Raw genomic sequence first — 15223 nt, forward strand, 5'->3', positions numbered from 1 at the left:
GAGTGAATTGTGACACTTTATCCAGATTGCAGGACTCTCCTTAAAAGTTAGATTTATTTTCTTTAAACACTGAAGGCCTTTTATTTATTCAACAGATATTTTAATCCAGCACCTACTGTGTTCCAGGACTGTTGGATATAGCAGTTAACAACAGAGACACAAATCCTTAAATCCTCACAGAGTATACATCTTAACTAAACAGTGTCTTTTTTCGTATGTGTTCATGGTTTACATCAGGGGTGGGGAACCTTTTTTCTGCCAAGGGCCATTTGTATATTTATAACTTCATTCTCGGACCATACATAATTACCAACTTAAAGATTATGTTGCTATATAAAAAGCTCCTAGATTTATTGAATTTTGAGTCCCACTGCAGTTGTCTTGGCAGGACCAGACCAAAAGACGTTCCCCACCCCTGGTTTACATTCTGATAGGCCAAAAAGCATCTTTAGAGATCTCAGGTATGTGGCATAAAAATGATACTTTTGACAAAGTGGTTTTATTTGATACTGTGGCCATTCCTCTATAACTACTAAGTCTAAGAACTAATAAAGGGAATTTTCATTTAATGTCTTAGAAAAGATAAATTATCCAGATTATTGAAAAATGACATATATAAGAAAAAAGGAGGGATAAATTTTTTGGGGGGAAAGAGTAGCGTATTTAAATGTTACTTATTTCAGTCATTCAGAGCTAAGAAGAAACATCAGTTTAATTTAAATATGTTTTGAAGGGACACAAAATTCATCAAAATCAGGTATTCCTGAACTTTCCTTGAACTTTGAGAGGGTAAATCAATGATTCTTAAGAATCCAATCAAAGCCATGGACTCTGTTTTACCCAAAAATGTTCCTATGCAACATACATGTAAAATTTTAAATAAAACTTTAGGGGAATCACAGATTTCCAGAAGCCCAATCTGTGGACCCTCAAAAATGTTGGGTTAAAAATAATTTACTTTGACTTGGACCCATTTCACAGTTATTTTAAAACTAGAGGCCTGGTGCGTGACATTTGTTCACTGGTGGGGGGGAATTCCTAGTCCAGCCTGCACCCTCTGACAGTCCGGGACCCCTCGGGGGATGTCTTACTGCTGGCTTAGGCCTGCTTCTTACTGCCTGGCTCTCAGCTCCTTAGTGCTGCCTCGTAGACGGGAGAGGCTCCTGCCACCACTGCTGCACTTGCCAGCCCTGAGCCCTGCTTCTGGCTGAGCGGTGCTCCCCCTGTGGGAGCGTGTTGAGCGTCTGCCCCCTGGTGGTCAGTGCATGCCATAGCCACTGGTCGTTCCACCGTTTGGTTGATTTGCATATGAGGGTTTTATTATCTAGGATTTGCTTTTAGAATTCAAATATAGGTGTCTTTAATTCTTTATTATAAAAGTATATGCATTTGTGCTTATGAAAAACATACAATTTTGATAATAGTATATCCAATATCAAACAGGCAATGTTCACAATACATAGATCCTGTTGCATTATCCCATGTTGCATATAACAGCATACATGTAAGGATTTACTGTCATTCTTCTTTTGATGGAATCTAAAACATGATGTTATGATTCTACATGGAACTATTCACAGAAGAGTAAATAACCTTGGGAATTGATGCTGAGTAATAGTAAAGAGAACATCACTTCTTGTTTGAAATGTATCTATGACTGGAGCTGAGAGGCAGATGTAGGACTTAATGACATTCTTGTATTTGAGGGTGAAATTTATTTAGTTAAGTGAGGGCATGTAAATAAACTGCTAGCTATATCATTACTCCAGCTTGGACATTGGGCCTAAAAGAAATGTTAGCATTCAGGTATCTGTGTATTTTCTTTAATGCTAGCTTCAGAATGTAATCAAGTCAGTGGAAATAGAGGTATTACCTAAATTTCTAATCAACGAAAAAATATTTTGGTGACGGGAATAGGTAGGTAGAAAGTAGTTAGCTAAACAACCCTTACTCAAATAATAGGCAAAAGTTAAAAAGTGTGGGAGTATTTGCAAAGTAGTTCTTAGACAATGGAGTGATACTAGGATACATTTACTAAAATTTGTTTTTATTTCCAAATGACTTTTACATCTAGTTTCATAGGCTCTGATGTTCAGAACTAACAGAAAATTAGGAGGGAAGAGTTTCAAAGGAAAAAGGGCCAAAATTTAAATGAGAGGTTATAAGTATATGTATGCATTTGATCTAGACGAAGAAAGGTTTTTACGTAAGGTGCAGGCTGGCCATATGTACATGCAGTTGATGTCACAATTAATTTCAATCTCTTTTATTCAGGTAGTAACTAAGGCAACTTTTACTAAAGCTTTGAATGTTAAATTCTAAATATGTAACAGATAGCATATTCCAGAAGTAGTTCTGAAGTTTGTACGAAAGCAGGCCTATGCTTGTGCAACCCGCAGTGTTCTCTGCTTGATTTCCATTGGTTAGGAGTGGGAGTCCTAAAACATGACTGTTTTTAAAGTGCCTACTTGGGTTCTTCAAGATATAAATGTAGACTTCTACATGTTTATGATATAATATTTAAGATAAAGCCATAAAACATACAGGATTTAAAACCCCCAAATATATATTAAACCTCTTTGGTTATAAGTAGTGATCAATAATATAATACAAAATATTTATAAATTATAATATGCTGATATTCATAAAGTTACTATGGGCATGAGAATTGGCTGTTCCTTATATACATTCAGTATAATAGCTTTGTTTTTTTAAAATGGGGCAGGAAGCCCTATCAATAGAAACCTAATTTAGTGGTAGTTTTTATTTCCATTTCATCCTGAATGCAGTGTCTACATGACTTATGTCCAAATTTTTAATAGTGTGTTTGTGATATGTTATGTTCCAGAGATTTCAAAGTAGCAATAATAAAAGAAATATGTAAGACACATCTAAGAAATTGTTTGAAAATCTGAAAACACTGAGGAAAAAAGTCAAAGAAGTCTTGTAAATCAAAGAAATAATGTAATATACCACATATTTGAAATTTATTTGTTGCCATTTTGAGCTATATTAAAATGGTTGAAAATATTGAGCTCTTGACATTGCTGTTATATTTTAAGGGAAGTGGAGTGCATTACAGATATACAATATACAGATTGAATATTCATTCTGGAAAATTCTAATTTACTGATAAGACCTGAGAAGAAGCTAGTGGGTCAGGTACCTTAAATTAGGGATTACTTGAAACATTCTCTTCAGTAGAAATGATTGAAGAAAAGACGTTTTTTCATAAGATGCCTTTTGTGGAAATAAAGTGACATTCCATCCTACACAGTATTATCACTCAGCATTCTACGTGCTGGGGAAATTGTAGAGCAGGGATCATTTATTAGCATGAGCAGGCAAAGGCTGGCTGTGCTTTCAAAGTCACAACCAAGTTTTAGAACTTGTTATAGGAGTGTTTGAAGGGCAGGGATAACTGAGGCTACATTTTCATGTAGTTATGAATACCTTTACTTGGAGGTATTAATTATCCAGCTCTTGCACTTGAACCTATTTAAAAATATTTTTTTAATATAGATTTCAGAGAGGAAGGGAGAGAGAGAGAGAAACATCAATGATGAGAGAGAATCATTGATCGGCTGCCTCTTGGACGCCCCCCACTGGGGATTGAGCCCACAACCCGGGCATGTGCCCTGACTTGGAATCGAACCCCGACCTCATGGTTCATAGGTCAATGTTCAACTACTGAGCCACGCCGGCCCAGTTTAAAACTATTTATAAGTATCTTTAAGCTATCACTATTTGAATCAGTGAGAAATGTATTCAGTTTTCTCCTTAAGATCACAGAATGAATAGGCATGGGCCTTAAACAGTTGCCTTTCAGTTTAATCACTTTCTCTCCGGCTGGATTCTGGGAAAATGTTACTATATAAAACTTGAAAACTTAAAGTATGACTAGACACATCATAGACAGATTAACTTTTGTCATATAGTGTGGTTAAGTGAATAGAACATTAGAATAGTAATCATATAATTTTTGACCTTGGTCCCAGCTTATGATTTTGGCCCTCAATTTCTTTACATTAAAAGAGGTTTGAAATAGGTTTATTCTTTCAAACGACCATTTACTAGGAATCATTGGACTTAGCAGCGAGCAAACAGTTAGGTTGGGATAAAGGCCATTATTTTGATCAGTTATTTTTCTCTTAAAGAATTCCGTTCACAGTAATGTTCTTTGTCGATACAGAATTACATATGGGCTCACAGTTTATTTTGCCCAACTCCTTCCCTGACTAAGGAGGACAATTGAAGCTGGAGAGGTAGCCTCTATCAATTAGTGTTACATGTCAGCAATCTCCTGTCTATGAGGATTCAAACAAACGAGCACATTTTAAAATTTAATGAATTTCATCTATAATGTGTATATACAGTATTGGGATTGCACATTGTTTCTTAAAAACTATTAGAACTGTTAGTTTTTTGACACAGCAATCAAATTATTGAGAGTAATATTACAACTAAAAAAAAATCCAATAGAATCTTAGTTTGGACTACCATTAAAGGTTCTATCAACTGAAAAAATAGGTCATGTCAACTGAAAAAACACAAATGGGTACTGAAGGCCCATGAACACCTTAGATTGCTTTTACTGGAGTGTTAAGGGAGTCCACAGTCTGGCAGGGAATTCCTCCTCCCCCTCACCCCTCGGACTTTAAAATTTAGCTAACACCAATTTGGAATTTCTTGTGGATGACAAGAGGAATCTGTAGTTTTTGTATTTTCTCCCCCAAGAGCGGCCAGCCTCCCACACCTGCACCGGTTCTTTGAAGCTGTGCGGGCACGACCCGCCCTTCAGGCTGCCGCTCCCTCGTGTGCGCTCCCGACGGGTTTTGGGTTTTGAGCGGTGGCCGCAGCCTGTTGATCCCATTTCCTCCGGCGCTAGTTCGGGTTAGGGAGTGGCTCTCCCAGGACTTGCACTGTTTCTGGGCTCGGGCACCGGTATGCGCGGCCCCAGTGCCTTGTTTTCCAATGGGCAGTCGCGGGTAGCGCTTCAGCTTAGACCTTTACTTTCCACTCCTTCGTCCTGGGCTGCGTGGACTCTCCGGTTTCTGCGCGCGCTCCACGTCCTTCCCGGTTTCCTGTGCGCTCAAGGGATCGCCCTTTCTGAACTGAAAACTTCTCAGAGCTGAGGGGAACCTCCCGGAAAATGCTCTTCTCTTCCGCGCGCACCGGATGGGAGCGGGGATGGGCCCGAAACTGAACGCCGCGGTCGGGGGCGCGGAAAGGAAGGACCGGGGCCCCGGGCGCGGCGGGAGAGGTGCGGTTCGTCGGGGAAAGGCTGCGGGGCGGGGAGGCCGGCAGACCGGGCAGCGTCCTGCCGCTGGGGCGGAGGGAACTTGCACTCCGCGCGAACTGTGCGGAGAGGCCCGCGTCTCTCCGGGGAGATGCTGCGTCCTGGAGGTGGCAGGGTGCGCCCCAGGGAGTCGGGAGGAAGCTAGGTGCCCTTTCTGCTCCAGGGGGTCATTCTTGCTCCTGCTGCCCGCGAACCGGGGGAAGGGGCATCGCCGCTGCCAGGCGTTCGGGGCTCAGCTGCTGAGGTTTCTTGCCCTCGCGGCGCTCGCGTCCCTCCCGGAGGCTCCAGACCCCGGGGAAGTGGGAGGTTGTCCGGTTCCCGCTGTCACTCGCAGCCTCTCTTCCCGCGCTGCTCGTTCGTATTCTGGGTCAGGGCCCCTGTGCGTCCCGAGGCCAGGGGGCCCCGGCGGGCCGCGGCCGGTGGGGGAGCCTGGCGGCCCCGCCGGGAGGGCACCTGGCCCCGCGGACCCTCCTCGCGCGTCCGGCGGGGGCGGAAGATGGCGGCGGCTGGGCGCCCCCCCCACTGACCGCCGCCGCCGCCCCGCCGGGCGGTGCTGTGTCCCCGCAGGAGCCGGAGAGGATGGCCGGGGCCGGCGGCCAGCACCATCCTCCGGGGGCCGCGGGAGGCCCGGCTGCCGGGCCCAGCGCCGCGGTCACCCCCGCTGCTGCCTCGGCGGGGCCGGGAGAGGATTCGTCCGACAGCGAAGCGGAGCAAGAGGGTCCTCAGAAACTGATCCGCAAAGTGTCCACCTCGGGGCAGCTCCGGACCAAGGTGAGGCGGGCCGCGCGGGGCGGGGAGCGGAGGGAGGAGAGGTGCCTGGGGCGCTGGGAGCGCCGGGCGACCCGGGAGCGCGGGGAGCCGAGGGGGCGGGGCGGGGGCGGGGCCTCGGGGCGGGGCCTCGGGCGGGGGGCGGGGCCGCGGCGCAGCTGGAAGGGATTCCTGGGCTGCACTCACTCGCGCGGCCGCCGAGGTGGGCTGCTCGGGAGATCTGGGGGCAGAGGCCCAGGAGACGCGGAGCTTCTGCTGGCGAGAGCGTGGGAAAAAGCAGGGGCGCTGTTGCGAGTTCCCAGCAGGGAACTTGAAAGAAATGTTTTCTTGTTTGCCCTCCCTGCCTAGCAAAGGTTTGGTAGAGTGTGTGTGTGGCTCAGTGAGAGGAATGCAGGCCAAGGAGCCAGGGCTGCAGGGCCCCGCCTTTCTGGGGGCAGCTACTTGCCCCTGCCCTGACCCTCGCTGAGAGGGCGGTGGGCAGGTGATCTGATTGGGACAGCCCCCTTTGCCTTCTGCTGTGGCTTGGAAGGCCAGCGACAACACTAGTAGATGATGCACCCAGCTGTATCCGCGCCCTGCTAGGCGCATACAGCTGCAAGCCAGATTTTCTCCTCGTAGTTTCCTGCTAAGTGTATAGTTCAAATTTTACCAACATATCACATGGTTATTTTTAATAATGAAGAGTAAACTCTTTGTATTATATGGAGATTAGCATGTTGTTACTCTTTTAATGTAGCAGGTACTATTGATCTGTGAAAGCTCAAGTTTGAGAGCTTTAATTTGATCGTGAACATATACATAGCAAATACTTAGGACTCAATGATTATTTATATACTAAGTAACCCAGTGCATGGATTCATGCACATTGAAAGGAAATTAATTAGAAGGTGGCTGGCTGGGCAGGGCTGGGCGAGAGGGCTGGATACGCCCGGGAGCCAACCTCCCATGGTCCTTCTCTGGCCAGCTGCACCTAGGGCACTACCTGGGCTTAAAGGGCAGCGGAGTGCACAGGGTCCCTTGGCCTGGCCTGCAGGGATCGGGCCCAAACCGGCTCTCTGACATCCCGCTAGGGGTCCCAGAGTGCAAGAGGACACTCTGCAAAGTTGCTGTCATACAGGGTGTGGAACGCAAACGTAAGTGTGCAGTAAACCAGATTCAGGGTGACAGTACCCCAGCAACAACATAACCCACTGCCGAAGGTGGAATTGCACAGCCCCGTGAGGAATTGGGCTCCCTCCTCTCTGTTTACAGGGTGGGTCACCCGAGAACTGCTGCTGCCAAGTCACTGTAGCTCGGCAGCTCTTGTATTGAGTGTCTGCCCCCTGGTGGTCAGTGTGTGTCATAGCGCCCGGGCGGAGGGACACTTAGCATATTAGCCTTTTTTATATATACTAGAAGCCCGGTGCAAGAATTTGTGCACAGGTGGGGTAGCTCTGGGTGGCCTGCAGGGATTGGGCTGAAACTCAGAGTCCAACGCCGCTTGCAGCTCCTACATGCCGCTCCCGCTCATCCCGGCCCCACTGTGCCTGCCATGGGTTCGCGCCCAATCAGCGCTGCTGTGGCTCTCATGGCTGGAGAGCCACAGCAGCGCTCTCCAGCCATGAGCCCTGCCTCTGGCGCCCTACCAAGGGGAGTGGCCTGCGGGATTGGGCTGAAACTGGCTCTCTGACATCCCCTGAGGGGTCCCGGATTGCGAGAGGGCGCAGGCCAGGCTGAGGGACCCCACCGGTGCATGATTGGGCTGGGGAAGGATCGCGGGAGGGCTCCAGGGCGTGTCTGGCCCATCTCGCTCAGTCACCCCAGCAGCAAGCTAACCTACCGGTCGGAGCATCTGCCCCCTAGTGGTCAGTGCACGTCATAGCGACTGGTCGACTGTCTGCCCCCTGGTGGTCAGTGCATGTCATAGCGAGCAGTTGAGCAGCTATAGCATATCATTAGCATATTTCGCTTTGATTGGTTGTTCGGTTGTTCTGCAGTTTGATCTATTTGCGTATTACCCTTTTATTATATAGGACTAGAAGCACAGTGCACAAATTCATGCACAGGTGGGGTCCCTCAGCCTGGCCAGTGATCGGGCTGATCGGGGCCATCTCGCCCAGTTCTGATCGGGGCTGATCGGGGCCGGCTGGCCGGGGGGAGGGACTGTGGGAGGTTGGCTGCTCGTGGGAGGTTGGCTGCTCGCGGGAGGTTGGATGTGGGAGCGCACTAACCACCAGGGGCCAGCTCCTGCGTTGAGCATCTGCCCACTGGTGGTCAGTGCACATCATAGTGACCTGTCGACCAGTCATTTTGCTGACCGATTATAATGGTTGTTTAGGCTTTTTTACACACACACACACACACACATATATATATATATATATATATATACACACACACACACACACATACACACACGTATGTGTATGTGTGTAGGTATGTGTATATATATATATATATATATATACACACATGTATATATATATATATTTGTATATAGATTCTAATATATATAGATTCTAGTTTTCATTATGGTTTAAAAACCATCACATGGAAAGTTTGTTTTCAGTGGGAAATTTTAGTGAGAAATTTGAAAAGCGAACTAATAAAATCATTGGATTTGTGTTCTTTAAAAATAAATTTGCACCCTAACCAGTTTGGCTCAGTGGATAGAGCCTCGGCCTGTGGACTGAAGGGTCCCAGGTTCGATTCCGGTCAAGGGCATGCACCTTGGTTGCGGGCACATCCCCAGTGGGGGGTGTGCAGGAGGCAGCTGATCCTGTTTCTCCCTCATCGATGTTTCTAGCTCTCTATCCCTCTCCCTTCCTCTCTGTAAAAATCAATAAAATATATTTAAAAAACATAAATTTGCAAAAATTAATTTATTCTATACTTTTATGAAAATTTGTTTTATAAGGTCAGTAAAGCCCTATATGAAAATGTAACTTTTATTATGTGCCTGTGGACTAATGTTTTATTAGCTTGCCTCCTTTTTTTCTAAAATAACTAAGTGTAAGCACACACATAAATGTTAACATAGCAGTTAATAAAAAGTAAAAGATTGCTTTAGTCATTTTTAAGAGCACATTTTGTAATTCCTCTTAATAGTGACACTTGAATTTTATATCATTGGTGATAAATTAAGAATGTGGGGTTTAATATGTTTTTAGAAGATTAAAGCTAAACAAGATAGAACTTTCCTAAGAGTGCCCTTAACATTTGAAATTTTAATTTTTAAAAAAGTTCTCAAATTGTTAATAATGGGAAAAATGGCAGGTTTTTAAAAAGAGTATATTTTGTATATTTATATAAATGGTTAAAATTCCTTGCATATTTATATCAAGATTATCCAGTAAATTTATACAGTTTGAAAGAAACTTTAGAGATGGCTCTAATTTGAATTGAATAAAGTCAAACAACAAATTTATTGGAAGTACCACTAAAATTTGTAGATTTCATGAACTCATAGTAATAACTAAGATTGCATTATTTAAATTTGATATTATTTATGGTTTGGGGTAAAGCGTGTTTATTGAAACTAAGTAAATTAAAAAAAGCACATTGTTAAGTTTTTCACTTAATTTTCTGATAAAAATATTGAGCACATACATTTTGTTGTGAATATAGATCATTAGTGATCATTAAATGAAATGTTCTTTAAATATCCCAAGATGTATGTAATTTCAGAAATTCTGCATTTTATTCTAGCTGAAAATGAATGTGAAGGAGGTTTTGTTTGATTAACATATAAGTTAATCAGCATTTTCATATACAAACACCTGAGATTAGGGTCTAGAACTGCTCAGGTCAGTGAGCCTCAGCCTCCCTGCCTTCCCCATTCCCCAATCCAGACTGTTCATATATGCTACAAATCTCATAAGTTATATTTCTTTAGCACATATACTGATTCTCATGGAAGTGAGTGAGGGCAGTGAGGGAATTCATAGAATGAGAACTGCTAAATTAATATTGGTTCCCAGTCTTTAATTATGATCCAGATAATAGTTAAGGGAAAAGATCTTTAGAAAAAGACAGACATTAGATTGATCCCCTCCACAGATATGTAAAATTAGGAGATTCTGGAGAAGAGGCCCAGGATTAGCCCAAGGCCTAACCGTTTTTAAGACAGCAGTAGCAATTCTTGCCAATATCCTGAAGGTAGACCAAAGGACCACCAGGTGTGACAGGTTGTGATTACTAGTTGCATCTTTGACCCTGGTTGAGTAGCAGCCTGGGATGGTGTGTGTGGTACATGTACACATACCTACGCACATATACATAGGCTTATATATGTTTGCATATATGTGCTCTTTATAAAGCATTTATGTGTAGATGTACAGAGGGCCTACAGCAGAGTGAATTACAGGTAGAGATAAAAAATTCTTAAATGAGTAACTGTACATGTTATATATGTACATATAATGCTTTATATATATATATGGATATTATTATTAAAACATAGTACTTACCTGAGTTGCCATTAAGATCCTTAGGGTCATAAAGCTATTTGGCATCTAGTTTGGGTTTGGAGTAAGAAAAGGCCACTAACTTTAAGTAATTACCTTATTAGAAGTGTTTTTCTGCTGTAAATACTGGTTAATGTTTTAAATAATTTGAATGTCAATAAAGAAACAGTGTAATGTGGCATTTAAAAAGTGTCCAGACTTTTCTTAATTAAAAAAGTAATTCATGTATATAAGATGACATTCCAACAGTGGGAGAGGGTATTTGATGACAGGAGGATACCCAGTGAAAAGGAGTCTCCTTCTCACCCCAGAACTTCCAGCCTCTGTCTCAGAGGGCATTTTTTTGGTGTGGTTCTAGAAAATTTTTATGCACATACCCATATTTCTTTTAAAACTACTCATGGGAGCATTTGATACACATGCTGTGTCTTGTTTGTTTGAAGATATAATATAGAGATCATTTCCTGTTTAAAAAAATATGTTTTTATTGATTTCACAGAGAAAGAGGGAGAGAGAGAGAAACATCAGTGATGAGAGAGAATAATTTCTTTTTAATGATGGCAAAGTATTCCATTATGTTAGGTTGAACTAAGTGCAGTTGCTATTTCAGTAGGCCAAAAATGGTCAAAAGTAGAACGGTGATTGATGGGAGGTATCTGTCAAAGGGTACAAATTTCAGTTATTAGATGAGTAAGTTCTGGGGATCTAATGTACAGCATAGTGACTATAGTTAATATTACTGTATTGTGTACTTGAAATTTGCTAAGAGAATATGCGAGTGTCCCACATCCCATGTGGTTCAGGGTTCAGGTTCAGGGTTTGGGTTCAGGCTCTGGAGGAGGCCGTGCGCAAATGAAAGAGACAAGACAAGAAATAATAATTTGGAAATTGGGGGCCAGGCGGAAGCCCAAGGAAGGACTCTGCTTCGCTCTGGCCTTGCCATCCCTTTTATTCAGGTTTGGGATACACCCTTAGCAGGCAATTCCAGTAATAGCTCGGTAATAGCCTATCAGCAAGGATTTACAGGAGACTAAAAGGTGGAAGTTGCTTCAGCTACCATTGTCTCCACTAAACAGTGGGTGCATAGCTCTGACCTTTGCCAGAGCTCAAGGTCTCCAGCCTTCCGGGTTCCTTGTCCACACCTCTCTGCTAGTGAAGACAATGGGCGGCTTCCCGCAAGAATAGATCTTAAGCATTCTCACACACACAAAAAGGTAACTAGGTGAGGTGATGGATGTGTGAATTAACTTAGTTGTGGTAATATTTCACAGTGTATAAGTCTATCAAATAATTACATTGTATACTTTAAGGATATACAATTTCATTTGTCACTTGTATCTCAATAAAGCTGGAAAAACTGGTTGAAAATGGGAAACTTCATATGGTTCAACCCAATATGGTATATCATCATTTAATTAACCAGTTAGTTCTCTATGGAAAGAAATAGGGGTTATTTTAGGACAACACTAATCTCAGGGTGTTTTTTTCCCCCCACAGTGGATATGATGCCTTTTTAAGCAACGAATAAGACTGGCATGCTTTTTAAAATTTTATTTTTTTAATCCTCACTCGAGAATATTTTTCCCATTGTTTTTTTAGAGGGAATGAAAGGGAGTGGGGAGGAAGAATGGGGGCGGGGGGGAGATAGAACATCAATGTGAGAAAGACACATTGATCAGTTGCCTCCCCCACCTGCCCTGACCAGGGCTGGGGATCAACCTACAACCCAGGTATGTGCCCTTGACCCAGAATTGAACCTGAGACATCTTGGTCCACAGGGCAGACAGACATGCTTTTAAAATTAGTTTGGTTTTAAATGTACTTTAAAAAAAAATTATCTTTATTTTTAAAAGTATTACAGATGTCCCTTTTGTTTGTTTGTGTGATTTTATTACCGACCCTCCTCCCACCCCAACACCACCCCTCTTAGGCTTATGTACTTTCTAGTACCCTTCTTATATCTCCATATTATATATTTCGTCATTTCCCACTTTTTCTCTGGTTTCTTTGTCTTTGGTGTCCTTTCTACTATTATCTTTTTCTGTTTCTCATTTGATTCCTTCCTTTATATCAGTTTAGTGGAATTTTAGTAATCTCATCTAGGTACCCAGGCGCTAAACTACTAGATTATTTTATGGCTGCCTCTGTTTCCCCAAAGGGGGGAAAAATCAGTTTTATACAAAAGTGGAAATAGTGCTGATGTGGGGAAGCCAAAGGGAGCTGTAACTTGTCATCTCTCTCTCTCTCTCTTTACTCTTGGTTGTTATTCCTAAAGTCTTAATCTTGTCCTGAGGTGGTTGATTTTACATTTTGATTTATGATTGTAGAGAATTTCACAGGTGTTTCCTGAGAATGAGACATTTTGAAACAACACTAATACAAACTCAGACCACCTTGATTTTGAACATGAATGTGAAGAAGGTTTTGTATGCTTTTATTCACCCATGAATACTGAAGCCTTTCATCTTGTAGGGAATGGCTGGAGGAACCTTGTTTGGGTTTATGGACTAGGATTATTCACCCATCATAAGCTATAAATATAAACAAACTAGAGGCCCGGTGCACGAAAATTCGTGCACTCAGGGGGATCCCTCAGACCGGCCTGTTTTCTCTTGCAGTTCAGGAACCCTCAGGGGATGTCCACCTGCTGGGTCCCAGATTGTGAGTGGGTGCAGGCCAGGCTGGGGGAGCAGGCCTAAGCTGGCAGCCGGGAAGCCCTCAGGGGATGTCCGACTAACGGCTTAGTGCTGATGCGGAGGTGGGAGAGGCTCCCACCACCACCGCTGCGCTGGCCAGCCATGAGCCGGCTTCTGGCTGAGCGGTACTCCCCCTGTGGAAGCGCACTGACCACCAGGGGGCAGCTTCTGTGTTGAGCGTCTGCTCCCTGGTGGTCAGTGTGGGTCATAGCGACCAATTATTCCTGGTTGTTCTGCTGTTAGGGTCAATTTGCATATTACCCTTTTGTTATATAGGACTAGAGGCCCGGTGCATGAAATTTGTGCATTCGAAGGGCAGGGTGGTCCCTCAGCCCAGCCTGCGCCCTCTCACAGTCCGGGAGCCCTTGTGGGACATCCTTAGCACTGCTGCAGAGGTGAGAGAGGCTCCTGCCACTGCCACTGCACTCACCAGCCGTGAGCCCGGCTTCTGGCTGAACAGGGGAGCGCACTGACCACTAGGGAGCGCACTGACCTCTTGCGTTGAATGTCTGCCCCCTGGTGGTCAGTGTGCATCATAACAACTGGTTGTTCTGCTGTCGGGCTGAAGCTGGCTCTCCAACATTCCCCGAGGGGTCCTGGATTGTGAGAGGGTGCCGGCCAGGCCGAGGGACCCCACCAGTGCATAATCAGGGCCAGGGAGGGATGTGGGAGGTTGGCCAGCTGGGGAGGGCCCATGGGAGGGCTCCAGAGCATGCCTGGCCCATCTCACTTAGTCTCGATCAGCCAGACCCCAGTAGCAAGCTACCTACCGGTTGGAGCATCTGCCCCCTGGTGGTCATTGCACATCATAGCGACTGGTCAACTGGCCAACTGTCTGCCCCCTGGTGGTCAGTGCACGTCACTGCGAGTGGTTGAGCGTCCTTAGCATATCATTAGCATATTATGCTTTGATTGGTTGAACAGACGACTGGACACTTAACATATTTGGCTTTTATTATATAGGAACTATCTCAATGACATTGACTCATGTCTCCCAATGTTTTGAAGCATCCTGTATCAAAAATACCTCCTAATTGCATTTATGAAGGTCTCACTTATTTTTTTTTTGACACTTATATGTCTTCATACAGTTAATTTTGAATATCCATAAATGAGTCTAAATTTAGGTAAAACTTACCTAAACACTGGAAAGCTCGTCAGAACTTTGCAACATTATACATCGACTAAAGCATCTCGTTAAGCCCATTAAGAAAAGAGTAATTGGCATGCTCTCCTCCCTCTTCTTCCCCCATAGGCATGCATCGCCTTAACTCTAAGGGGCCCACGAGACTTGTAAACAGGGGAGCAATGGGCAGTGGCAGCTGGTCCTGGACTAACTCCCTGAACCTACCCCGAAGGCCCCCTTTTCTCTGACTCTCCAGTGAGCTGACAGCAGCTCTGCCTCGGCTCACGTCTTTCCCATAACGTTCCTAGGGAGCCAAAGCAGCTCTAGGCTCTCTCCTGTTGCTGCTTCTATCCTAGGCCCTTCCTTGTTTCACTGTCCCCAGCTTTAATAAATGTCCTCTCAAAATAAAAAAATGTAAAAATGGAGAAAAGAATAATCACCACTTCCATTAGTGCCTCAGTTTTAAATTAACATGAAGGATGTATGAACAAACTCTTGTATTTTTATGATAAGGTAGTATATGGAAATATTGATTTGTATTTTTCACTGCCTTATGAGATGTAGTTTGTGCAATTAAAACATTATTTTTTATCATATCATAAAAATGGACTAGAGGAAACTTGCTCAGAGTTTTTCAAATGGTAGGTGACAGCCCATTAGTGGGTCATGATGGTTCACATCCAGCATTTGAAACAGAAGCAGCGTAGGTTAGAAAGTATTATTTAAAACTTTAACCCACAGTTCTGGGTGGAATCATTGGATTGGGTAATGATCCCAATAGGATGAGAAAGCAAGACATGGCCAGAAGATGGTTAAGAAATGGAAATAAAGTAATAGTGAAAGGTTTATTGTTCAGAAACTCAGTATGATATGAGAAGCAAGTAGGAAC

The 15223-nt window shown here is 44.0% G+C and overlaps 1 protein-coding gene across 5 annotated transcripts in view; it reads left to right on the forward strand.

Moving 5' to 3' along the window:
• DGKH (diacylglycerol kinase eta) overlaps nucleotides 1–15223 on the forward strand; it is a 213284-nt gene that overhangs the window by 2381 nt on the left and 195680 nt on the right. For all 5 annotated transcript variants that reach the window (XM_079778514.1, XM_079778512.1, XM_079778516.1 and 2 more), the window contains exon 2: nucleotides 5867–6070. In XM_079778514.1, coding sequence (XP_079634640.1) covers nucleotides 5879–6070 — 192 coding nt within the window. In that variant the 5' untranslated portion in view covers nucleotides 5867–5878. The remainder of the gene's footprint in view (nucleotides 1–5866; nucleotides 6071–15223) is intronic.

The sequence above is a fragment of the Cnephaeus nilssonii genome (genome assembly GCF_951640355.1).
Source record: "Cnephaeus nilssonii genome assembly, chromosome: 8".
In the NCBI taxonomy this organism is placed as follows: domain Eukaryota; kingdom Metazoa; phylum Chordata; class Mammalia; order Chiroptera; family Vespertilionidae; genus Cnephaeus; species Cnephaeus nilssonii.